The sequence below is a fragment of the Lycorma delicatula genome, chromosome 4, assembly GCF_047948215.1.
Source record: "Lycorma delicatula isolate Av1 chromosome 4, ASM4794821v1, whole genome shotgun sequence".
Lineage (NCBI taxonomy): Eukaryota > Metazoa > Arthropoda > Insecta > Hemiptera > Fulgoridae > Lycorma > Lycorma delicatula.
In genome coordinates this window covers 60,786,431-60,813,234 of record NC_134458.1, presented here as the reverse complement: position 1 = coordinate 60,813,234, position 26,804 = coordinate 60,786,431, and the positions used below count along the sequence as shown (strand labels likewise).

General features: G+C 31.3%; 1 protein-coding gene across 4 annotated transcripts in view; it reads left to right on the top strand.

The window, feature by feature from the left end:
• The window catches only part of LOC142323448 (WD repeat, SAM and U-box domain-containing protein 1-like), a 95,057-nt gene that overhangs the window by 47,358 nt on the left and 20,895 nt on the right, over positions 1-26,804 (top strand). For 3 of the 4 annotated variants that reach the window (XM_075363082.1, XM_075363080.1, XM_075363079.1), the window contains exons 9-15: positions 4,044-4,209; positions 4,314-4,459; positions 12,118-12,323; positions 14,071-14,285; positions 14,525-14,615; positions 16,183-16,277; positions 23,849-23,921. In XM_075363082.1, the coding sequence (XP_075219197.1) occupies positions 4,044-4,209; positions 4,314-4,459; positions 12,118-12,323; positions 14,071-14,285; positions 14,525-14,615; positions 16,183-16,277; positions 23,849-23,921 (992 nt within the window). The remainder of the gene's footprint in view (positions 1-4,043; positions 4,210-4,313; positions 4,460-12,117; positions 12,324-14,070; positions 14,286-14,524; positions 14,616-16,182; positions 16,278-23,848; positions 23,922-26,804) is intronic. The other variant, XM_075363081.1, reaches the window with a different exon arrangement.

Genomic DNA, 26,804 nt, shown 5'->3' with positions numbered 1-26,804 from the left:
ATTCATTTGCGTCCCTGTAGTTCCAAAGTAGCATCCAATGAAATTTGACAAGTAGCACTTCAAGAATGACTTTTTAACTATTTCTGATGGCAAATCGTTCCAAGCTTTTAAAATCCATTCAACAATTGTAGCTGCTGACGTTTGTTTAATTTTGCTGATTTTTGTTTAATTTTTGGTGTAAGGGGATGATTGTTTTCAGTCAACCAGTGATTATATTATGCATGAATACGATCTTTAAAAGAGTTTTTAACCCTGACATCCAGTGGTTGTAATTGACTCGTCATACTACCAGAGATTACAACTAAATCACATTTTCCATTTGTTAGTTTTGTTTTAATGTTGTCTGACAAATGACCATGAAAAACATCCAACACTAACATACTGTTTCATTTCAGAAGTCTACCTAGTCTACATTCCCATACATATCCTAATCATCTTGCATTACATCAGTCGTCATCAGTCATCAGTCGTCATACTGTTTCATTTCAGAAGTCTACCTAGTCTACATTCCCATACATATCCTAATCATCTTGCATTACATCAGTCATCATCCAGGCATTCTGTTGAGCTTGAACAGTTACACCATCACAGAACCTTTCTTTTGACACAGTTTTCCTGTTCAGAATTACATACGGCAATAATTTCTTTCCATCAGTAGGAGCATTCAACATAACAGTTACTATTTCTCATATCCAGTTATTTTTACTGTTATTTGTTTTTGTCCCTTGTCACGTACAGAGTAATTTGGTGGCATATCAGAGAACACAGCAATTTCATCAGCATTACCAATTTGGTTAAGACAGTATTGTTTCTTTAATCGTAGATTGATTATGTAATGTTGATATTATTGCGCTAATTTATGCTCATAATCTGATGTTAACTTTTGGCAAATGGAGGTTCTGTGATGCAGTGACAGACATTGCCTTTTCATGAATTTCTCAGAACATCCACAGCTAGCTTTAAATTAAAGACCATTATTCCTGGCAATTTCCCTGGCTTGTAATATCAGTCCATCTCTTGTCACTGGAAGACCTTTTGTACGGAGCTCCTTGAAATAGACCAAAACAGCAGTATCAATTTCCACATATTTTCTGTGTTTTGGCCCCGAAAAAAATTTCCTTGTTTGTTTACATCCAAATAATTTCTGTTTTATACTATGCCACTGCAGGATGATTTCCAGTCTGTTCAGCGCATAAAATAATCTTGCATTTAAAGTCTGCATTGTATGTGAAATGCTTTTTCAAGGTGATGAAATGGTTAGAAAAATTTAACTAATAGGTAGAATGGAACACTTATGAAAAAATGGACCGATTTACAACTACAGTGGTAGTTATACACTAGAGATATATGACTGGAGGTATATGACTGTTCAACATTGAATGGAGGTTAGACAGAGATTTGTCATCATGCATAGTGCGCATGTGCAAATTCCAGAATGATACTTGTCACTAAATTATGATGTCAACAGTGATAAAGCTGTTGAGATGTAAAGCTTTTTGAGATGAGTCATCTTTCTAGAAATTTGTGTATGTTCTATACACAATGACAAATGTTCTTTCACGTTTGCTGTCTGGTTTCCATTCGAAGTCGAACAGCCATACGGATTCAAAAACTTCAGCTTTACACTTATTAACTATGTGTTTTATGTTAAATGGCATTAGACCTCCAATGAAAGATGCACCTGACATTTTGACCCTTCAATCTGTAAAAAAAGGTGCTTCTTAAATTCAAAGCAATACTGTATATAAAAGGATCAGTCAAAAGGTGTACAAATGTTTTTGTATTGTGGATGTTAAGGTGGCATTTTGTAGCTTCTTGTTATGGTTAACTAGGAGTTTTGTATGGTGTTTCTTTTCTTTTTCTGAACTGTTTTACTTGAACAACAGTACTAAATAACCCTTTACCTGTAAGGTGAAATAAGTTATTTACTTTCTTTGAACACGGACAAGACAATACACTATCCTAATCTACTAAGAAACTCACTTCTCTGTCTGGTCTGATTATCTCTTCCTCTCCCTTCGCCTGCTCATCTTCTTTTCTTATCTTGATTCATTCTTCCTTGGTTTGCCTTGGGAATTGAGTCACCTATTGCAATGATTCTGTTAATAAGGCTCAAAAAGTAGCTTCTTTCTTAATGTTGCTAATGATATGATAATTGTTCCACGTGTGGCCTTTTCAGAGATTCTGCTTCTATCCAGCAGTTTCACATAACATGTAAGAGCAGCAAACATACCTATCAAATAACATATGCTTTCAAAATTATTTGGTGTCCCTCAAAATTGTTGTAGAATATCTTGTTTGTGATTGGGTAATGGGCTTGTATTTAAACATTTTTGACTATATCTATGTTTATGTTTTACTGGTTATACAATTCTCTGTGAAGATTATATCTACTGTTATTTGTAAAATATGTAAGCAGTTTTCTTTAAAAAAATATATATATATATACATATGCAGGGTGGTGCACAATAAGTTGACACATTTATAAAGTCTGTTATAAACAAATGTTTTTTATGTGGTGTTTCATATTGTGCATGTGTAATCTCTGTTTCTTAGAAATACTGGTAGATGTCGCCTAATCTTTATATTCGCTTCTGATCCCGTAATACATCATTTATTTTTGAGCTATGGCCGATCATGTACGTTTGACTAATTCACAGCACACTAAAGTTTTGCTTCTTTATGCTGAATCAAAAAGTATTACAGTGACGCAGCAACAATTTCGAGCTCAATTTAAAACTTGATAGACTCCAGCAAGAAACACCGTTCTCTGTTTATACCATAAATTTGAGGAAGAAAGCAGTGTAAAAGAAGAGAAACAACCTAAAGAAACTCCCATTTGTTCTCCAGAAAATATCGAAGCACTTTGAGTTGCAATGCAATGTAGTCTGGGAAAGTCTACACAGCAAGCTTCACAAGAAATGGGAATATCTCATCAAACAGTAAAAGAATGTTACACAGCAATCTCAAATTGTTTCCATTAAAATTGACTGTCCTGCATGTTAACAGAACCTAACAAGCAAAAAAGATTGGAGTTTGTACATTGGTCAGAAGGGAAAGATGTCTGTTCAACACTTGGTTTTTAGATGAGGCCTATTTTCATATTCATGGGACTGTTGACAAACAAAATGTCCACTTTTGGGTGACAGCAGCACCACAAATTGTGCATCAGAAATTACATGGGCCTAAAGTAACCATTTTGGGAGCTCTATCCAGTCAAAGATTGATAGGGCCACTGTTTTTCAACGATACAGTTAATTTCAACACTATTTGGATATTTTAAGGAATGATTTTCTACTCAAATTGCTTGCAGCTGAGCTGCCTACAGATACTCAATGGTTTATGCAAGTTGGTGCAACTCCTCACATCACTAATGTGTTACGATTTTTATAAATTCAGTTTTTGGTAATCACGTAATTTCAAATTGCTGTCCGGGCCACCACAATGGAGGTTTCTTTTGGCCACCTTTGAGTCCGGATTTAAATCCTTGTGACTTTTTTATGGGGATGTTTAAAATAGAAACTTTTCCTGTTAAGACCTGCAAATCTTATAGAAATGTGTGAGCGGATAGTTCAGTTGTGTGAAGAGATTCAAGGGGACTTGTATTGCAGAGTCATCAAAAACATACACACTCGCCTTGAAGAGACTGTTAGGCTTAACGGCGGCCATATTAAACATGTCATGCAGTACAACAATTTCCACAAACATTGTATTTTTAGTATATAAAGTTGTAATCATATTAAATTTAAAAATAAATATGTAATCCAAAATTCAAATGTTTCAACTTATGTGCAAAGCAATATTATACAAATATTATAAGTCCGGGTTTTATTTCTTCATCACTCCCAATATATATATATATATATATATATATATATATTACTGTGGTCATTGTGAGAAAATCAAACAATATGTTTTTGGTTTTAAGCTATATCATCATAAACCTTTGAGTGCTAGTATAAAAATTGTTTTTTTCTAAATTAATTTTTATAAATCTAAATTTAAAAAAGAAAATCACATGAATTTTTTACACCTTTTTTCAGTAGTAAAGTGGTGCACATATGGCAGAAAATTGACCGATTTGTGGAATCTGAAATGTCACCTTTAGAAGGTCATAGGTATTCTATCAATCAGCTGGAATTTTCATCTGATGGTAAACTATTGGTTACTTGCTCATTGGATGGTACTGCTCTTATTTGGGATGTTGAGGTAATTATGTTAGTTTTATATTCAGTCAGTTTTAAGAATATTTTTGGTTAAATTATATTACCAGTTTGCTATGTTTTGTGAAATATATTTTTTATTACTTTCAGACTGGTACTATTTTGAAGTCTGGTTTTCAAGTATCAAGTGGTGGGTTACGTGCCGTTAGATTTTCTCCCGATTGTAAGTTGCTTGCTACTGGAGGTGATGATGAGACATTATCTGTACATAGAACTGATACTTGTGAAACATTAGTGTGAGTTTTATTAGTATTACAAATCCATTCTCTTTAGTATATCTGATTACCCATTTTGCTTGAAAAGTCTTCATTAATTTTTTGTTAAACAGTAGTCCAGGCAGTCCTTTTATGGTAAGAGAACATAGTGAAAAAAACCTGTGAAAACTAAAAAGTGTTTTTGAATTAGTAATTAATAAGGTTTGTGAAATGGAGAGTAGAATCCACTGGTAGTTGTCTAACGTATACAAATTATACATTAGTAATGTTACCTCATGAGGGACACCTGAAGACTTAATGCCATCATGCTTTTAAGGAATTATTTCAAAAACTGTTTTGGAAGCTGATCATGTAAAGAATTTTTCCAAAAGTAAAAATTAAATTTCTTATAATGTTAATATCTAACATGTCTTTATTTATCATTCCATTAAATTAGATTTTTTTTACATGTTTCCTTGTTTACAACTTATATTTTAGATATTTTCTTAAATTTATGATTGCTTTTTAAAAGTATAAATTACTACTTTATGTATTGTACAAAAATCTTTATTATTTAAAGTGAAGAATTAAAAAATCAGTCCTTTGAAAAGACAGTCAAAATCAGAAAATCAGTCCATTGGAATGTAAAGACACCAGATGTTTCAGTTATCAAGAAAGGGCCGAATACTAAGAAAGCTACAGTTCACATCAAGAACTTTGATTCTGAGGTTACTAAGAAGGAAATTTTAGTGGCCGTTAATAAGATATTGGGGTTAAGTCTTTTGCTAAGGCAGCTTTAATTATACCAGCGTACGGTGGGAGTCAGAACACATCAGGGTCATGTTGGCTGCTGAAGCTAGCAGATTGTTTCCTGGATGCCACATTCTTGTTGGCAGTCATGCAGAGTCGAGCCCGGGAGGCCAGAAACACATTGCTTTACATGTCGGGAGGATGGGTATACTGCCATCCAATGCAAGGGCCCAGATCGCAGTGTTAAATGTTACAACTGCGGTGGCAAGTGGCATCGTAAGGCCACCTGTGCCAAACCGCCTAGATGTGACGGGGCACAGAGCAGGATCTAAAGACTGTAAGAATCATAGGAAATGAAGTGCTTGCAATTTAATTCTCATCAAGTGCTGTCGCACATGACTTGATCTAAAGGATGGCACTGGCTAAAGATATCGACTTTCTAATGGTAGTCGAGCCCAACCAAAGGAGGGTTGCTGCAAGCCAGTGGTTAGTAGACAATAGGGGTGATGTGGTCCTTTTTAATGTATGTGGAAGATTACCTATCTCCAGAGTGATAAGAAGAGATGGGTTTGTTTCTGTTGAACTTGCTGAGTTTACACTCATCAATGTATATATCTCACCTAATTGTGATAGGGTCAGTTTTTCTGAAGACATTGCAGAAATAAAAGCTGGGTTAAGACAGCTAGAAGGCACATTATACTCGTGGGTTACTTCAATGCTGAATCCATAGAACTAGGAGGATTGAGGTCGACAGGTAGGGGCTACATACTTGCAGATGTGCTGAGTTCCATGGGCCTTGTGGTCCTAAATACTAAGTCACAGCCTATATATATTAGTAGTATTGCCATTGTTCAATGGCAATTATGTGAAAAAGTGAAGTAGATATGTAGGAAACTAAAACTTTAAGTAAAAATCTTTTGTCATGTGTTAGTTTTTTTTAATGAACAAATGACCCTTACTTTATGAATATGCCTTGTAATTACAGGCATATCAAAAAATCAGTTTTGGCTCTAGTGTTGCCTACAGTTTTTTTATTAGCAGTTTACTTTGTAATATTGAGGTCCCTATCTTGTTAAATACTGTAATAATAAAAGGAAATAAAAGAAGTCATAACTGTTACAGAATTGAAAAAAAAAATTGTATGATCATTTCATGGCAAACGGATTAAAAATAAGTACTCATAAAACTCAATCCATTTTAAAATGATACAAAATAAGAACAGTCTGCTTTTAAAATATAAATTTTTATCTTTCCAATGAAAAGAGTCTTTTAATCGCTTGGAATTTATATCAATAAAAATAGAAAAGTTAGAATTTCATCAGTAGCATGCTTAATGTTCCAGTGTGCAGAATTTGATGTAATATCACATATGTAATATATATGTTGAAGTGAGGTCGATAGTTTACCATATCTACTATCAGTCTGTTCTCCTGACACCGTAGAGGAAGACACCCTCCATGTGACGGTTATGGTTGCCATGCCACCCCCTGTGTACATAGCCTGTATGGGCTTTACCAGAGGTCATTTTCAATACCTCGGTTATGACATCTTCCAGTCTTAACCTCTGCCAGAATGCCATCAATATGAATGCTACAGGCAACATTCATATTGGTGATTTCCTCAGTGTTGCTTGTGGCATTCACATCGGTGTACTGCTAACTAAGAACTCTAATGAACAGAACACATCTCAAGTCTTAAACAAGATTGAAAAACTAACAAGTGAAAGAGTTATTCTGGGTATAATTCAATTAACCTGTTACGCAATATAACATAATACCGAGACTACTATGCTATATGCAGCGCCCGTATGGGTGGGTAGACTAAAATTTAAAAGCTATTGGGAGATATTAAGGGATCAATGCCTTATCGTAATGGTAATGGGTGGTTACCATACGATTTCACAGGAGGCAATCTTGGTGATCACAGGCGTGAAACCGATCGATCTGATTGCGTCCAAGAAGCAGCAGTGTTATGTTGCCAAGAAGTCAGGAGAGTTGACATCAGAAAAAATTCAGGAGATAGAACAACATGGTAATGCCTTATGGCAGACCAGATAGGGTGGGACAGACAGTGGACGCTACACGCATGATCTTATTCCAAATGTAGGTTTGCGTGATGCCTCTTAGGTATACCCAAATAAATATGTGACGCAGTTTATTTCTGAGCGTGGTGCTTTTCTTGACAGACTTCAAAAGTTCAGCTTGGCGGACTCAGGCATGTGTCTGCAGTTCAGACAATTGGACAATGCGTACCATGTCTTTTATCAGTGTTCAAAGTATGAATTGATGCGCACAGAGATCATTTGTTAGCTGGATATTATCACGTCAGCACTTGATCTCCGTGACGACTGGATGTGTCAGGCCGAATGGATGATAGTAGAAAATTTTATCATTTTCTTGACAAAAGAGAGAATTGCTGAAGGGATATAGGGGTCCACCTGGGTTTTTCCTGTTTTTTTTTGTTATGTTTGGTTTGTTGGTTGTTAGTTATTGTTATTTTTGTGTTATCTTACTGTTTTGATTTATTTTATGTTCTTGTTTCATTAGTGTTATGTTATCTGTCTTATTATGTAATTTGATGAGGAATGGTGTTCATTGGAAAAGGGTTATCATAAAACGCAAAATAAAGATAATTAAAATAATAACCAACTCAAGTTTTAGAATCATAAAACCTATCTAAAAAATATAAATTGCTAATTTTCCTATAATTCTATCTATTTGAACTATTCCCGTTCAACTGAAAGTTTTAAGTTAAGGCGAATGAATTACCAACATGAAACAATATTTACAGTCAGATTTAAACCTACATGTTAAATGCTGAAATTATTTTAAAAATTGTTATTTATGGAGATAAAAGCTTAGAAAGAAATTTCATAACATTTTTAAAATATCATTGAAAATTATATAGGCGTTTTTTTTTTTAGATTTAAAGATTTTCATAATTAATTGAAAAAGCATATTAATGTTTAAAAGATTTTGTATAAGATTAATTTGACTAATGATTTTTATGTCTATACTGTATGTGTTGACATTTATGTATGATATGTAGTAAAAAAATAACACTTAATTTTTAATCAAAAAATCTTTAATCTTTATCAAAAAGAATTTATTTATTATTCTATATTCATATTGTCCACTTCAAAGTAGTACCAGGTATAGTTCCATAATTTAATTTTATTTGATGCCAGCATTTCTTCCAATCCTCAAAAATGAATGGAAAACATTTTTTTTGGTATAGCCTTGGGTTCTCTATGTAATTTTTTCTTTACTTCATTTATCATCACAAGCATTTTTAATGTTCTCTTAATTATTAGAGATAAGAAAAAGGTTACAGGATGCCATGTCTGGATTTGCTGTATTTATGTCTGGAAAATACAGAGGCTGCAATGTTATATGAATTTCAGTATGGTGTTATTTTTGGCGAAATACTCACAAATCAATGGGGAAGTGTGAGCTGTGTGTTATCATGGTGAAATTCTAAGAATTGTTTGCCCATATTTGTGGCTGTTTTCTTTCAATTTCCTCAATTAAACAACATAAAACTGCTAAGTAATAGTGTTTGTTGACTCTGTAATCTTGTGATAAGAATTCATAATGGAAAATGTCATTGTAATTGAAAAAAAAACAGTTAGGAAAACCTTAACATTCTATTGAACTTTGTGAGTTTTTTCAGGATTAAGTTCTTTGGAAGCTTCCATTGGGATGATTTGACTTCTGTTTCAATATCATAACATGCATCCACATTTCATCAGCTGTTTTGACACCTTTGAGTAACTCTTAAATCAGCAGTGTCAGATAAGAATTGTTCTGCAGAGTTGGTATTTTTGAAAATTTAACAGTTACGGAACAAATTTTGTTGCTACTCATTTCGTACCTAAAATGTCAGTCAAGATTGTTACACACAAGACATATGATAGATTCCCACCTCTTCAGCAACTTCTCTAATGGTGATTCAGCAATTATTACTAATCACATTGCGCTTTATTTTGTCAAATTTTCATTGGTTTTTGATTTATTAGGATGTTTAACCATTTTGTCCATTTTGAGTTCTTGAAAACATTTGTACCACTTGTAAACCCCTGGTTTCAACATAATATCTTCACCAAAATCTTTTTCTAATATCTTCACCACTTCACTGCATTTTATTTCATTTTTAACACCAGATTTAATGCACATCCTGTGTTCCTTCATTCGTGAACAAAATAAATTGTCATTCATAGTAAAATACACCATAATTACTCAGCTGCCAAATTTTGATTTTGTGCTTAATGTGGTTGAAAATATTGATATACATTATAGGCTGTGCAGCCTATGCATGGGAAAAAGAAACTCATTGGAAAACCATAGCACACAGGATTAAAAAAATTTTCTTTATTTTTTTATTATACCTCATATGTATATGTTTTTGTATAGTAAAAAAAAATTATTTGTGAAATATGATAATCTGATTTGTTCCTGAACGTTTCAATTTATCATAAATGTAATACATGTAATTTAATAAATAAATAATTTTTATTTTAAGAAACTATGTATATTGGTAAGTGCATACATCATAGTAACAGTAATTACTATAACTAATAGTGCTAATTATTATAAATTCATATTAATTAGAAATAAACCACCAAAAGAATAAGTAAGTACAATGAATATTTAATCGTAATAAAATAAATATGTGATTAAAAATAATTATTACAATTAAAATAACTATTTATGATTAATTCTCTACTGTAATTGTAACAAATAACAACTGTAATCATAATTTAAAAAAATAATTTTCTAATATATGCACTTTACAATTAAGAATGCCTTCAACATTTAAAAAATGTATTTCCTTCTAATGTTCTTACGTATCAGGGCACCTTATTAAAATACAGAGAATCTCAACTGTAAATATTATTTCTTGTTTAAAGAAGGCTAACTCAACTGAATCAGTGTGGTAAGGTTGCTATGTAGTCTTTTATAATGATGAAATTTAAAATGCAATTATTTGATGTCATTGTTTCTGTTTCTAAAGAGATGTATACATTTAAAAACGTATCATGAATACAGGATCAATTATATTCAATTTTAGAAAAGTAGGATTACTTCACATGTCATGTTTCATGTAGAAAACAATTTAAAGTGTCCAAATGTGAAGAATTATTTAAACTGTTTTTTTTTTATTATTTTATATAAATTATTTACATTATTATTATTATTACGTAGGAAAAGTGGTACTTACGTATTAACGCCACCGCAGCTACAGCTTTATTTAAAACAAAATAGTCAATCGGATTTCAGTGGAAAATGGGCCGATATAGAGTTTAACATAGATTCAAAATAGTCTCTTTATTAATTTTAATAAATGGTTATTTACATTTATTTATTTTATAAATATAATTTAACCAAACTTAACCTACGCTCGCTTCACTCACTAACCTTGACTAATTAACAGGAGTATTTTGATTATTTAAATAATAAATAATTGCAATAATTACTGAATTTATTAAATAAATACTCAAAAAATTACCGTGTTAATTAGTCAAGGTTAGCGAGCATAGGTTAAGTTTGGTTAAATTATATTTATAAAATAAATAAATATAAATAACCATTTATTAAAATTAATAAAGAGACTGTTCATTTTCCACCGAAATCCGATTGACTACTTTGTTTTTAAATAAAGCTGTAGCTGCGGTGGGGTTAATACGTAAGTACTGATAAAGCTTTACAGCCACAGCACTGAAAAAATTCGGTCGAGTTTATTTTATACTGCTGTCGGGAATTTCACTTTTTTTTTCATACCTGTAATGGTAAAGTCTGTGTCGTAGGAAGAAAATATGTTATTTTAAAATTGTAGCCGTTTTAAAATTCAGCTCTCTGCATCATTTGCAATTCCTTTTTTTCATTTTTCATTTCTACAATCATCTAGATGCTGATCATTTTTTAAGTTGTTAGAGATTGAAGTCACTGAGATTGAGCTAAGTAGGACTGTAGTGGATGGAGACAGCTTGCTTCATTTTACCTATTTGTGTTCATTTCATGTTTTACTATTCACAAATTTCAGGAAAAAAGCATTTGTGGGCTGATCATCCTCTTCCTCTCTACCTCTTTTTTTTTTATCTATAATCCTTCTTCTTTGTTTAGATGGGATGGGTTTGTTTCAGCAACTGAACAGGCTCTGGTTTTGCATTAGACTGGGATTATCCAATAGTCAATAGATCTGTAAGTTTCTTACTTGTGACAGCTAAACATGCCATTTATAAAAATAAATTGTTAAAAAGTCAGGTCATGATTTAAATTTATGTTTTTAAAGTTGAGTTGAGATGGCTATACTACACACAGGAGGGTGTGCGTTTTTTAAACTACCCTAAAGCTAGGAAAGTTTTAAGCAGTGATGTTATTCTGAAGTATTGAGTATACAAAAATCAACTCAGAAAAAAAAGAAGAATTGCACTGTTTGATATAGAAAAGTTCACCACATAGAATCAAAGTAGAAGGTTAAAAAATTGGTTCTGGATAATGGGTCACAAGTTTATAGCAATTTAACTCTCATCCAAATGGTTACTGTTTGGGTGATGAGGTCTAATCCTCTTGAAATAAAGTTTCTTTGTTGCTTGTTTATGGAAAGTTATGGCATTCTAAATGTACAATGTACAGCTTTAGCTGTGATAAATGAATTGACCCCTACTTTATTGATATTAGTTTGTGTTCAAAATCTTTTGCGCAAATTTTATAATTCATAGTATTGTGCATATTGTCATTTTTCTTAGCTAATGAGTTTATTCAATGATTTCATTAAATTTACATTTATTTTTTATTTGTTCTTAGACTTGTATATTTTGTTCAATTCTTAACCTTATCCCCAGCCATGACAAATGGATGATTTGATAGTGTATTATAGGTATAACATAACTATTATATTTCTGTGTTAAAAATTATTGTTTTATATAAGAATGCATTGATGGGTTTTAGTATGCTGACTGGTCATACCGAATCTATTTCATGTATCGCATTCACCGCAGATTCTGCATATTATGTATCAGGCTGTGCTGCTGGAAATTTTCGTGTGTGGTGTGCAGTACCAGTTTCTTCAGTTTGTTGTGCATTGGTTGAAAATGCTCATGATTTGGGTGTAGCATCATGTGATTTTGCAGCTTTTAATGTCAGAGCACCTTCTGGTAAATAACTTTATTATTTGCTGTTTTGTATTTTGGTTTTTATAGTATCATTTGTAAAATGTAAGCCAAGCCTCTGTGTGGCTTTTATTATCATTGATATAATAGTTTTAAGTTAACTTTTGTTAATAAAAGTGTGTAAGTTGTTTGTCAGAATATAAAGTGGCACAGAATACAGTAGCTAAAAAAACCATTATTTCATAACAAAACAATTGGAATACTGTCTTGGTGTAACCAGAATTGAGGTAAATGAATGTTAATTTAGAACACATGCAAGGTTTTCAGTATTTTCACTAATGAAAATTCTGCTTTCTAGTACATCATTTTAAGATACCTTTTTAATTCATGTCTACCTTTTATGTCTTTGGTAATCAGTATTAGTAAAAGTATAATTCTTTTTTACTAATAATTTTACATTTTTGAGATCGCTGTTTAACAGACATGATATTGTATAACAGTATATTATCCAGATTACATTTGAGAAAAGTTGAACCGTTCATTAAATGGTGACAGGTGGCAATCCTCCAATCAATCCCCAGAAAGCTGGCGGGAGTAATGGCACTAATTACTAATTATATCAATACCATTCTCAATAAAAAGAAAATTCCAAACAAGATCATTCTACCCAATCAATAAAATAATATTTTGAACATTAGTAAATACCTTTATTTTACTAACATGAATCGGTCAGCACGGCCAGTTGAAGAACCATATATTTTAACAGGACAAATCTTAACAACAATATACTCCTATTCTTTATTATAAACCCACTAATAATCAAATTTTGAGATAAAATATAAGTTAATAAGCTTTAAGCAATATAACTTGAAATTATATTAAAGTATAACATACTATTGACTTTCAAAATACCTTAAAATAATGAAAAACAAAAACACCCTAAAAAAAATAAAATATAATTGTATATTAACTCCTTCAACATAAATATATTAGCTTATCATAATGGTACCGAGGGAAGGATCCTCGAACTCAAACAATAAAATAAATAATAGAAATAACCCTAAAAAAAAAAAATTTATACAATCCCCACCAAAAAAAAATTAAACAAGATAAAAATCTTATAAACATTATATTTCTATATTCAGACAAAAAAAATAAAGAAAATCTAAAAGATCTGTATTCAACATTGAATCTAGAAACTAATTCTGACTTCCCCTCAGAAAAATCAAATGGAGAGCGATTAATCATAGCCAAAATACAAGAAAGGAAAATTATAAATAAAGGAAAAGAAAAAAAGTAAATCAAACATCCAACTGAAAATAAAAAAAAAACAAATTAAATTAAAAGACACAATATAAAATAAAACAACAAATAATTAAAAAAAAAAAAACAACCTCATATCTGAGAGATTCTTCATATCCAACCTAATAAAGAATAAACTGAATTAGAAGATCAACCACCAATCATAATAAAATAAACACCTAACCCAGAACAACAGAAAAAAAATAATATAAAATAAATAAACCCAATACAATTAAAAGTAATTTTTTTCCTTCAGGGATCTGGGATGTGAGACTATCTGAAGATTCAGAGAATCCAATTGGAGAACGTGGATAGGTTTGTATTAGGGAATTTGCACAAAAGCCAAACTAATGGCTCAGATGCTTATTGGACCGAGCAGTTCCTCTACTCCTAAATTCAAAATCTGATGTAGCATTAGGAAAAAGTTATTTCGGGACTAAGTTTACTGACATAATGTATTAATAAATTATAAATTTGTGTTTTGTTTTAGATAGTGAGAAAGGGTATTTGTTGGCAACTTGTGGTAATGATTCATTGGTGAAACTCTGGGAGTTACAAACAGTTGATGAGTTGACTGTTCAGGTAACAAACACATCTCATTTATGTGGTCATGGTGGTAATGTTACATGTGTTCGATTTTCACCTGGCCTTTCTGAAGTAATTGCATCTACTGCTACAGATAAAACATGTCGTATATGGGATGCTGTGAGTATTTAATTTTTTAAACATATCATGCAATTGATTAATCAATGTAATTATCATATTGTAATTGTCTTAAAATCTTCTAACTTCATATGCTTCCCTTGTCATTGAATATGTTTGCAGAAGATATTGCTTTGTCTTCAGAATAAATATTCTAAAGTAGATGACATGCAATTTTGATATTTTTATACAAATAATTTTTGTAACTTAAGTAAAATTTTAATTGCACTAATTCTTTCCAGTATAACGGTGATTGTGTTCATGTTTTGGATCAGCATGACAGCATTCTCACATGTTGTGCCTTTTCTTATGATGCTACACTTCTTGCTACAGGTAAATTATCTAATTTGATCTGTAAGTGTTTGTTTTTAATTATGAGTCATGTTTTATTTCATTTTTTTTTAATAAATACTATTGAGTTGTTTTCATATCATTTTTTATGTTTTTAATATGTAATGCTGGATGAAAATTATGTTTATGTAAACAAACTGAGTCAATTTTCTGAACATGAATAACCAGCATAATTCCTGAATTACTGCTGTATTTTGTGCAGTTGTAGGTTTAGTTCTGGAATAATTACACAATTTTTTTGTCAAGATTTTTTTCCTTAGGTTAAGTAATCAGCAAAAATTTGTTTGTCTGTGTTTCCATCATGAACTCTACACGTCTCTATCCATTCAATGTGCGAAGATTTTCCATTCTTCATTATTTTGTAAACATGATAAATAGTGAAAAGGTTAAACTGTAAATTGACCCTCGCTGATATAGTAAAATGTGGAATTCATTTCAAATTGTAGGAATTGAAAAAAAGGTCATGTAATACAATTTTGGTACAATATCTTTTACTTGTATGTGTCTTGATTTAGTTCTTGAATTTATCCATTTCAAATGTATTAATTTGTCACCTTTAATGGTGCAGTTAAAGTAAAAGAAAGTTCTCAACTTTCTTTTTTGTAATTGCTCTTCCTATTATCCAGCAAGTACATGTGCATAAACAAAGCAAGTACAATATGTTATTTATTAATTTTATTTATTTATTGCAGCAATTAAGTTGCTAAATAAACTATAATTTATTTGGGTTAACAAATAGCCATGGAAAATGAAGTATTATTCTTTACACAGTAATTAAAATGATTACAAATGATACACATATGATTCATATCATATTTTTTTCTAATAAAAAATTTCATTAAAGCTTTGGATCATGGTGGCACTGGATTTCACTTTCTAAAAAACAAGTTCCTTAATATAATTGATGCTAAGATGAAGGTGTATTTGTGGAACTGAAATAAGAAACTAATGAATGATATTGAATTTGAAGACAGTGTGAATATCTGTGAAGTTGCTGTGTGGAAATCATAAGGCAGATAACTACAAAGAACTTATAACTGAGCTTCGTAAAAACTATAAAGCACTTTGATGTAATATGTCACTAAAGATCCACTTCTTGGATTCTCATTTGTTTTTTCTCTACCCATCTTGGAGCTGCAAGTGACAAACATGGAGAGCGCTTTGACCAGGAAATATCCACCATGGAAACTTGCTACCAGAGAAAATGGAACCCAAGAATGCTGGCTGACTGCTGCTGGAATCTCATGACTGATGTATCTACAGGGTGGGGAGGAAGTCTCTTTTTGCTAGTTATGAAATTATTAGGATAGTTGCAGCTTACCTTCTACAGATATAAAACATCTGTATGGGTTCCATCATGTTCAGAGCACAGCTGTATACGCCTCCATGACCAGTTGTTCATCTGTAACAGCACATCAGGGGATATCATTTCAAATGTTGACTGTACAGTGTCTTAGCATAAAAATATGTGTTAAAATTATTTTAACATGGTTGTAAGCTGAGAAATTAAAACTGATGTTTTCTCTTTTAATTAAATTTATTATTCTAGGTTCTTTGGACAAGAGTGTATTAATATGGGAACTTCCAAAAGATTTAGCTTTCCAAAATTTTGTTGCCTCAAGAGCAAGAACAAAGGAAGATAAGGTAATATTTGCGAACATTTTTCATGTAATCTACATTTACAACATACTGTATTTGGTGTATAAATCAAGCTCAGGATATTATTATAATAATGGTGTCTGACCCAGATGAAAGTTTTCTCCCATATAAATCTGAACTCCTCATGGCTAAATTTTGTTCTCGATAAAATGGTTTATTTCTATTACAGTTCACTAGTTTTAATCCCAATTAAATTTATTGTTAATATTTTATTCTAACTTAATATTTTTAGTCTAATCTTTAATAGATAGAAAAACTTTTATGTTGCAGTACTAAAGAGAAATGTAGGATTATAATTTCTGAAATGCATACTGTAATTTATACTGCGTACTAGGGGACTATGAAGTATATAAAGTAGATAACAGTTGCTTCTCATTGTTGTAAAAACTTCAAATCTAGCCATTCCTGAAAAAATTCTGTTTTAGAGATTCATTCTGTTTTTCTTATCCTTATATGTTTTGACACCAATTTACATTCATGATTTAATGATTTTTCCTTGTGATACTTCATCTACTTATGTCTGCTGCGTAGCTACTTGGTATGCAATATAGTGTATCTGATTCTGACTTTTAGCTGACATTGTGATAACTGCTCATTTATCCTACAAATGCTTAGATGAGAACTTAAGATTAATTCTAATGCTGGTACAGTCGATAACTCATAAAATTTTATTTTATTTGTGTTGTAGTACATCCAACTCCATGTCACCATGTTCAGTTTTAGATCCATTAGTATAAATGATCTTATCATAGCTACTGAGGATTGATGAAAATTGCTGTTTGATGATCACTGCTGGTTTCTCTGTTATTTTTTTCATTAAGAGTGATCTAACCTTGCTGAAATATTTGGCAAAAGTCGTGGAGGTATTTATCTTATAGACACTGCAAATGTATGCAGCTAAACAATTTTATGTTTAACTGCTAACTCGCAGTATTATTTTCCAGCTGACCTGCAATAGTTAGTGTTCATATAAAGCAGCCAAAGGATTATTATTAAAATTTTTATAATTTGCATGGATAGACCTATATATTTGCTTCATATCTTATTAGTAAAATCTCTCTTCTATAATGTAATGGCATTATGCTGGCTTTAGATATTAGCCTAGTCATCGAGCTTGTTTGGTAAGTGCCTGTGGCATACCTAACTCCATTATTGTGTATCACATCTAACTTTCTTAGATTCAACTTAGAAACTAGCAAAACTTAGATTCAACTAGCAAATGATTAGCAATACAGCTGTAATCGAGTTTCAATTAAACCAATCCTTTATATAACTACAGTAATGTCTCTTTATCTTAGCCCAGTTAATGTGTTAATAAATTTACAATCAAAGGGCTTCATGATTATATTATGGCTCCAGTATTGTTTAATTTAACCTGTTGACGCCGACCTCAGTATTTCATACGAACTCAACTTTCATGTTATGCCACCAACCTCCATAAGAAATACGAACTAGTGCATGATGTACTTCGGACTGCTCATGTGTCTGCAAGGCTGAAGTTAGAGAGAATCTGACTGCGTAGCATTACAGCTGACGTAATGAACTTTGGTTTCATAAGTCAGGGACCCCCATTAACATAATTTTTATTTACAGTATTATATCATTATTGTTAACATAATCTAAGACGTAAAATCCCAGATACCATTTATTATTATATTTTATTGTATCCTTGTTAGTCTTTTAGTTTCAAATAATTGTAGAAAATTTATGATCAACAAACATAGCAGCATGTTCATAGATTTCATGGTTAGTTATAGGGCATACAGATATTCTTTTGTTCTGCTGTAGAGCCATATAGAACTTGCTTCTGAACCTGGGTTAGACCTACACATTCAGTCTTCCAATCAACACCATGGCTTCCTCAAATAAATCTTTGACTGAAGCTTATCTTGAGGTGATTGTAAATGATTCCAATGATAGTTTATTTTCTGATAATGGCACTGACAGTGAAATTAGTGAAAATCATGTAGTAGATATTGCAGTTGTTGATGCTGCTGCTGATGAGGAAGATAGTGAAGTGAGTATGCAGGACAATTTCAATTGTCCATTTATTTGGGAGGACATGGGAAATTATCGGGGGCAATGGGAGTTATTTGTTGGTAATTCTGGACTACAAAATGCTTTCTTAAATATAAATTCAATTGGGTCTCTATTCCTTTTGTTTTTTACGGAATAATTAGTAAATACTATTGTTGAAGAAACAAACAGGTGTGCCGAACAATTTATGAATGCAAGAGGCAGACTTTTTACAGGATCCACATATTTTCTTGTAAAATCTGCATGACACTAACAAAATTTGCCTGAAATAAATTTATTTGAAGGTTGTGATCTTCAATTAGATGTGTGTGTTTATTTACAACATAGTGAAAAACATGTACTATATTTTCTTTTCTACATGATACTAATGATAGCATAAAGCTGCAATAATTTTTTCATATTGCAGAATTGAATAGAATAATAAAAGATTGTATGTAGAAGAATTGTTCTTGCATTATATAATTAGTATTAGGAGTAAAATTAGTCATTTATATGGCGATTTTGAATAGTTTTCATAGGATAACAGCAAAAAACAAATAATATAAACAGAATGATTGCTATTTAATGATGATATTAGCAATCTATGTACTTTTCTGTGCATATTGGTGAAAATTTTGTAAAAATCCCACTTTTTTTGGCTGTATTATAGAATTAATTGCAATTAATTACCTCATGATTTAACTTTTATTTTAAGTTTCAGTTTAATAAGATAGTTATATATGCTTTATTTAAATATTTATGTTTGGTTTCTTAAAAAAAAATTTATTATTATAATAGTTTGAAAGATCTTTGTCTTAACAAAGATATGCATTTTGTACTGAATTATTTAAATCTCCATCCATGGACTGTGGTCAAGGTATTTAAATCCTCTGGCACCAGAGGATTAAATTTAATAAATGGAATGTTTCCCAGTTGGAGAGAAGCTCTGGTTCCCCCTGGTCTTAAAAAGAGATCAGCATTTAATTTTGAACTACAAGCCTATGTCAGTGTAGAATGTGATTTCAAATTTTTTTTGAAAAGATTATGTACCGATATTTATATTCCGTGCTGTTTTATATCTTGTCAGCATTGTTTTATGTGTATGAGGTCTACCCTAACTAATCTTAATGATACATTATCACTCATAGGCTCTTAGTTCAAAGATTGGAAACAAGTTGATGTTGAATATTTCAACTTTTAGAAAGCCTTTGACGAGGTAACTTACGATTTACTTTAACAAAAACTATACTTTTTGGTGTCAAAGGTAGGATGTAAGTTGGTCAAGGTCCTATTTGTTTGAGTGAACTCTCAAGCAAAGAAGTGAAGATGTTTATTAGGACTTCTAACATGTATACTACTCCATCTGATGTTCCTAATGGTTCTAATTTGGGCCCTCTGTATTTCATTCTTCATATAAATTACATCTCTTCTAAGATTCTCTTGATTGCAGATGATGTCAAAATTTGTGCTAAAGTTAATTTTATAGACTAGCAGTTGGTTTTACATAGTGCTATTGATAGAATGATCTATTGTTAATAGAATGAACCTCATTCTAGAAAAAAAACCATTTTCATTTTGTATTTTAGAAAGACGTTGAAAGTAAAATATTTCTATGTGGCTGCCCAGTGTTGAATGCACAGAGAAAATGCAGTTATGGACTTGGGTGTTTTGTTTAATTGTATACTGCTGTTTAATGAATATATTTCTAGAACAACATCCAAAGCAAGGAGAAACCTTGGCCTACTGATGTGGGTCTGTTGCTTGTTTCAAGATGTTCAGTTGATCATCATCTGTATAAGACAATGGTTAGGCTGTGCTTGAATACTACACCCCAATTTGAAATTACAATAGAATTTACACTTCTAATTTAATTGAAACTGTTCACAGATGTCTTTTCATTTTTTATTTACAAAGGTTTTGGTGAAGCATCTTCTGATTATAAAGTCCAGTATGGTTTCTGGGGTCTTAGTTCTCAGAGTGATCAGCAGTTGATTCAGGATGGCAATTTGCTACTAAAATACTCAAAGGAGATATTCTCAATGATTAAACCAATATTGGTTTATGATTTAACTAATGTTAGATCCAGAAAGAATTGTCTTTTTCTTTGGAAAGCTTTTTTGGTTCCTTCCAATATGTTAATAATATCTATATCTTCCCATATCTCCTGATTTCACTTACATGATTAATTTTTTAAAGAATATTTGAGAACTCTGAGAAACTTTAATACAGAAAATATAATATGTTTTTATCACTTTTAAAACAGAGAATTGGGATGAGCTCTTTTTAGGATTTGTTGAATAAAAATATTTATTTTTTTTGATAATATATATACATTTTTAGTTGATCTTTCATTTGGTCCCTACTGATTCAAATGAACAGGTAAAAATAATAGATTCTCTGGGAAATAAATTTCTGGTAGATTTGATAAGATCCCTGCATCACTCAAAAAGCTCAAAATATTTAGTTATTTTAGAAAGTATTTATTCTCTCAGCTAATTTTTGTGTATCTAGCATTTATCTATATTAACTCAAAATATTTAAAATAATTTTTATTCACCATAAAGGAAATACTAAAGGGATTACTGTCTCCCAGTATTCCCTTCTTTACCTGCTGTATGAAAATTTTTTTGAAAAAATAACAGATTATATTATTGTTTTAAAGAAACAAATTACTCTATTATGGTGATATGTTTTCTGATAGGAGTTTAATCACAACAGTTACTCTTTGGATTATATTGTCGACTTAATAGGTAAGAGAGATGTGTTGTTGGAATGTTTACAGACCTATCTGAGGCATTCAACATTGTAGACCACACATTAAATCTTCTGAAGCTTAATGTCAGTGAAATTAGAGGGGTAACACAATTTGAGTATATGGACACCTCCAGACTAGGTGCTGTTAATTAGTTCTGAATTACTACATAGTTATACTTCGGTAGTAGAGAGAAAGTTATCTTGTATAAAAATGAGTTTTGCTTAATAGTTACTAAATTTTAATTTTAAATTTCTTTCTTACAAATCGTATTTTAATGAAAGCTATGTGTAAGTATAACATTATTTTTTCAGTAAGTTTTGCAGAAAACTCTGAGTGGTTAATATATTTATATTTTATATTTATTATTATTTTCACACACGATTACATATTTCATTTTTAATAATAATAAAATAAGAATTCAGTAAAACAATTTCTGCAATACAACATAAAATATGTAACTAACTTTTATGAAAATTTCGGTACCCTCTGTAGATTATTGAGGGTTACCATCACAATTACATTTTATAAAGTGAAACAGAAATTCTAAATATACCACTAGCAACTTGCGATAATAACAGTTTATAAATACTGTGATACTAGAATAATAATTTATTTTAACAACTTCTTCAGTAATTAAATTAGAATAATTTTTCAATTTCATTTATTTCTAGTAACCATACAAATAACAGAGCATTGTATTCTCTAAAGTTTCTTGATTTCTTTATATTATTAGGTAACAAATTGTATAACTTCAGAACCGCAAATGAATAAAAATGTGTATATAGTTCCAGTTTTGGTAAAGGTAACACAAATTTACCATTTCTACCTAAATTATTCTTGACATATGTGTGCGTTAAAATATACATATTTCACCTTTTATAAAAAATGTTCAGGACTAAAAACATACAGATATCTTAAGGGCAGGATGCTAAGTTTTTAAAAATGGAAAAGATTTGTTTAATCTATTTTTTAGAGGATAATCTTTCTTATGTGCTTTTGTACTACCAATAATTGCCTTATATAACAATAATGCATACCTCCCCAACAAGTTATACCATATATTAAAATTGATTCTATCAAGGAGTGATACAATATCTTTAATGACTTTGTTGTGCAAAAATTCTTTAAGAAATAAAATTTATGTGTACTTAATCTTTTTTTTTTAATCTTATTTATATGTTCCTTCCATGACAGATTCACATCTAAAATTTCTCTTAGATACTTAAGCGTACTTATTTACAGTATAGTTCAAAATGTACAGTTTATGTTTGTATATAGTTTAAATTGTACAGTTTATGTTTGTATATAGTTTAAATTGTGATGTTTTATGTTATTATGTGGCAGACATATTATGTGTTTGTTATATGTTATGTTATTAATGTGGCAGACATTTTAATTGAAGAATTGTTTAATTTGTCTTCATTACATTTAAACTTAATCCATTTTTTATTAATCGCCACATAATTCTCATAAGGTCTTTTCAATATTTTTCATATTAAGCATTATTATTACTATTAATTGAAATATTTTGTAACATAAGATAGTGTCTAGGAAAATTTTAGTATCAAAGTCGAAGATTTTAATACTGGCTAATCGTGGGATTGATTTAGAATTATATGATAGATTGTAAAGAACCTCTCCCTTTCAAATATCAATCTCACATTCTTGCAGTGTAACCTGTTATCATCAGTGACACTATAGTGACCAAATGACTCCTAGTATATGGATTCCTACTACTACTGAATGCCAGTGCTTCACGTTAGGGTGAACAAGTGGTTGGTGGCACTGTTGTACCAGATGTTGGGAACTTCCCCTAAACATGGAAAAACCTTTAAACAAGCAAATGGTATTAGAATATATAAGGAATGACAACCTGCTGTATTAAAGATTTTAGAAATTGTCATAAGGTACTGTAATGCTATTTTCTTTAGCGGATGTTCATAATGACCATTTATCGCCGATGATTGAGATAAGTGTAAAATTAAAAAAAAATTAAGTGGGCAAAGTAAGTGAAGAAATGGGAAACAGAGAACTTAAATAAATAATTTGAAAATAGAGATTGGAGGCAAAATGTTAACAAAGGCAACTGGGTTAAAAAAAAGGTGCAAAAGAAGGCTTCTTGTCTGAATAATCTGTAGCAAAGGAAGCCATTGCTCATCAAACAAGAACAAAATGTTTGTAATTGATAGTGTGAATTTAAAATCAAGGATAAGAAAGATCAAATCCTACTAGTGAAATATTTATTGTACGGGTCTGAAATATGGATTTTTAGGAATTACGAGAGTAGGACTGAATGAAATTTGAGATGTGGATATGGAGAAAAATAGAGAGAATAAAATTAGTGTTCTGAGTGAGAAATGAGAATGTTCTTAACAGGATTTTTGAGGATAGAGCCCTCCTACTTATGTGTATTTAAAAAGACAAAGGGAGGGAAATTATTACTGATTTTCCCATTGGGGATATATTCTGAGAGGAAAAAATTGTTTATTGCTCTTGAGGGAACAATTAAAGGTGAGAAGAGGAAAGGAAGGAAGATGATTGTTAAAAGTCAAACATGAAGGTTACAAAAAGACCAAAGAGCAGGCATGATATAGGAACAGTTGGAAACAGTGGTGATGCAAGGGACCTGTACTCAGATCACTAAATAAATATAACAATGGTGATAATGATTGTTAGTCATGTCATATATTAGAACTTACTGTGGGTATTTGAATCCATTTTTCTATTTTATATTCTCAATATATAAAAGATACAGTTGATTTTACTTTATGTTATGTTGTTTTAGAGTTTAAAAATGCCTGGTGTAAGTAGTATCCAAGCATCTGGTCCACTGGACATTCTGGATCAGTCCCATATCGGTGAGTAAATAGAATGAAATAGTGTTTCTTTTAAGTACTACTGTTTCTGTGAATTTAGTATTTTTATCTTGATGGTGATTATCCATTGTTCATTAAGATTTAATATATCTTTTATTATTCTGTATTTGAAATGGTTTTTTAAAATAGTTTTTAGTTTAAGTCTAGTGATCGTAAGTTAAAATTTGGAAAACTCTGATCATCCTGTTCATCCTTCATAGCAAATATGATTCTGGTTTTTAGCCCATGGGATCAATGTTTGCATATAAAGTGCAGTACTAGTGATTTTGACTACTTAAATACTTGGAATATTATGCGAGTTAAATAGTTTTGGAAAAGTTTTCTAAACTAGACAGAAAATTTGTCACCTTAAAATTTTTGAAAATATTTTATTCATTCTGTTGTTTCTGCAGTAAAATTTGAACCTGTTGAGTGTATTTATTGTTTACAGTTTTTGAAAATATTTTAAATTGTGTAACTAATAAACACACTCCATTTACAATTTTTTGCTGTATCAGTGAAGCATTAAATTTAGTTACACATTTTTTCTAATGAAAAACATATGGTATCAGAGGAATTGTTTACCATCAGTTGAGGTCATACCATTCTGACCATAAATAGGTAGTTAAAATTTCATCTTTTGATAAGAATACCCATGTAAAATTTAGATCCTCACTTCATGATGTAGTACATGAAGTACAGAGGTAAGTATCCTTGTTGGCCCATTTTTTTTCTTATTATTTATTACTGACCTGTGTCAAAATCTTGAACCACTCATTGTTACTCTTTGTGTATGACACAACTGTGTACGAGGGTGAATCAAATATAAATGGTAATTTTTTTTTAATAAATTTATTGATTAGTAATATACACAATTCATACCTTAATCATTTCTCCATATAATCTCCTGCACAATCTACACCTTTTTGCCAATGATTTGGAAGCTTGAATATTCCTTGTTCATAAAAGGTTTGAGGACAAGTCATCAACCAATTGCGCATGCGCTCCTCAATGTCTTCATTGTTTTCGAATTTTTCCTCTCCAAGCGATCCTTTCAAAGGCGCAAATAAAAAATAGTCACAGTAGGACAAAACTGGACTATAGGGAGGGTGGTCGAGGTTTCTCAGTGCATTTTTTTCCAATATCCCTTGTCAAAACTGTGGTGTGCAGCCTGGCATTGTCATGGAGAAGGATGACATCTCTGATTGTCTTTTGTTTTGGTAGGCGGCTTTTGTAGCAGCTGGCAATAGTAAGCCGCATTCAGTGTTGGTCGATTGTGGAGAAGATCAATGAGTAAAACTCCCCTTGAGTCAAGAAAAATCATTGCAAGAACTTTTCCACCTGACAGACGGGTTTTGGCCTTGACTGGGCAGCCCTCATCCTTCCTTTGCCGCTCCTTACTCACCAGTTTTGACTTTGGAATGTAATGATGGACCCATGTCTCATCACATGTGACAATGCACCTCAAAAAATCATCCCCTTCTTGCCAAAATCGATTCAGAAGTCTCTCACAAATCTCCAACCTGACCTGTTTTTAATTTTTTGTCAACAACCTTGGAACCCATCAAGCACTAATTTTTCCAAAGCCAAGATGATCAGTGATAATGGATTGAGCACTCCCATAGCTAATATCCACTTCTGACGCAATTTCTTCAACAGTGAACTGGCGGTCACCTTCAAACAGCACGGATGTTTATCCGTGCTGTTTGAAGGTGACCGCCGGTTCACTGTTGTCAATGCCCAAGGTCATTGATCAAGACTTGATCATGACTTTCGTTTTTTACACTCTCTCACCCGCCCTTAAATTGTCTGGCCCACATATACACTCGGTTCTGGAACAGTGTAGCATTTCCAAACTGTACCTTTAAACGAGTTAAAATTTCTGCGGGTTTAACTTCTTCATTAGTTAAAAACTTTATGATTATACGTTGTGCAACAGACCTCTTGCTCACCCATGGCTGAACGGACAACAGAACAGAGTGGAGTAGTAACCAAGCTGGTTCCCCCTCTCTAACACATCGTACATGAACCCCCCCCACTCCACCATCCAGCTCAGAACTGCTTGCTGTGGAGAATAGCAAAATTACTGTTTAAATTTGATTAATCCTTGTCTATAAGATAATTATTTAAAAGGGATTGAAAATAGTATGATAGCTGTTAAAAAAAATTATTCACTGAATGGATTGCAACCATCGTAACTTAAAATATGGATAAAACCGTTGCATTGGGCTTCTTGTCATCATTATTAAATATTTATTATGCTTTCATATATTCCTGTCTAAAGTATAATGTCATCTCTTGAGGTTTCCTCAAAAAGGACTGTTGACCATTCTTTGGCACCTTTAACCTGCAGTTCTCAAACTTTTTTTATGCACCACTCATGTAATTACAGATCAGCATACCACTGAACTATTAAATACATAATACGTCATTAGAATAATGATAGAGTTATATCTCAGAATGATAAAGCAATAAAACATTACAAATTTTTTTAAAAGTATATTTATTTTATTAAAAAATCATATATTTAAAATTTTTTATTTACTATAAATTGTTTAATCTTTTTTATAAAAACATTTATTTATTTTACAATGAAATGTTACATTATACATTTAACTGCATTACAAAGCAGAAAATCCAGTTTCACAAAGATAAGTGATAGAATTGGAATTAAAAATAACAGTTCTTTTCTGGACAGTGATGGATATCCATTTTTAACCTTTAGCTAAAATTCACACAACTGTGATTTAGTAAATTCATTTGCAAACCTCCATCGCTACATAATTCTATCAAAGTTTCTGTTTTGTTGTTAGATATCCAGTATGAAAGGGTTTTGTATCCTTAGAAATTCAGAATAGTTCTCTTTAAAATATTCTTCAAAAGCTT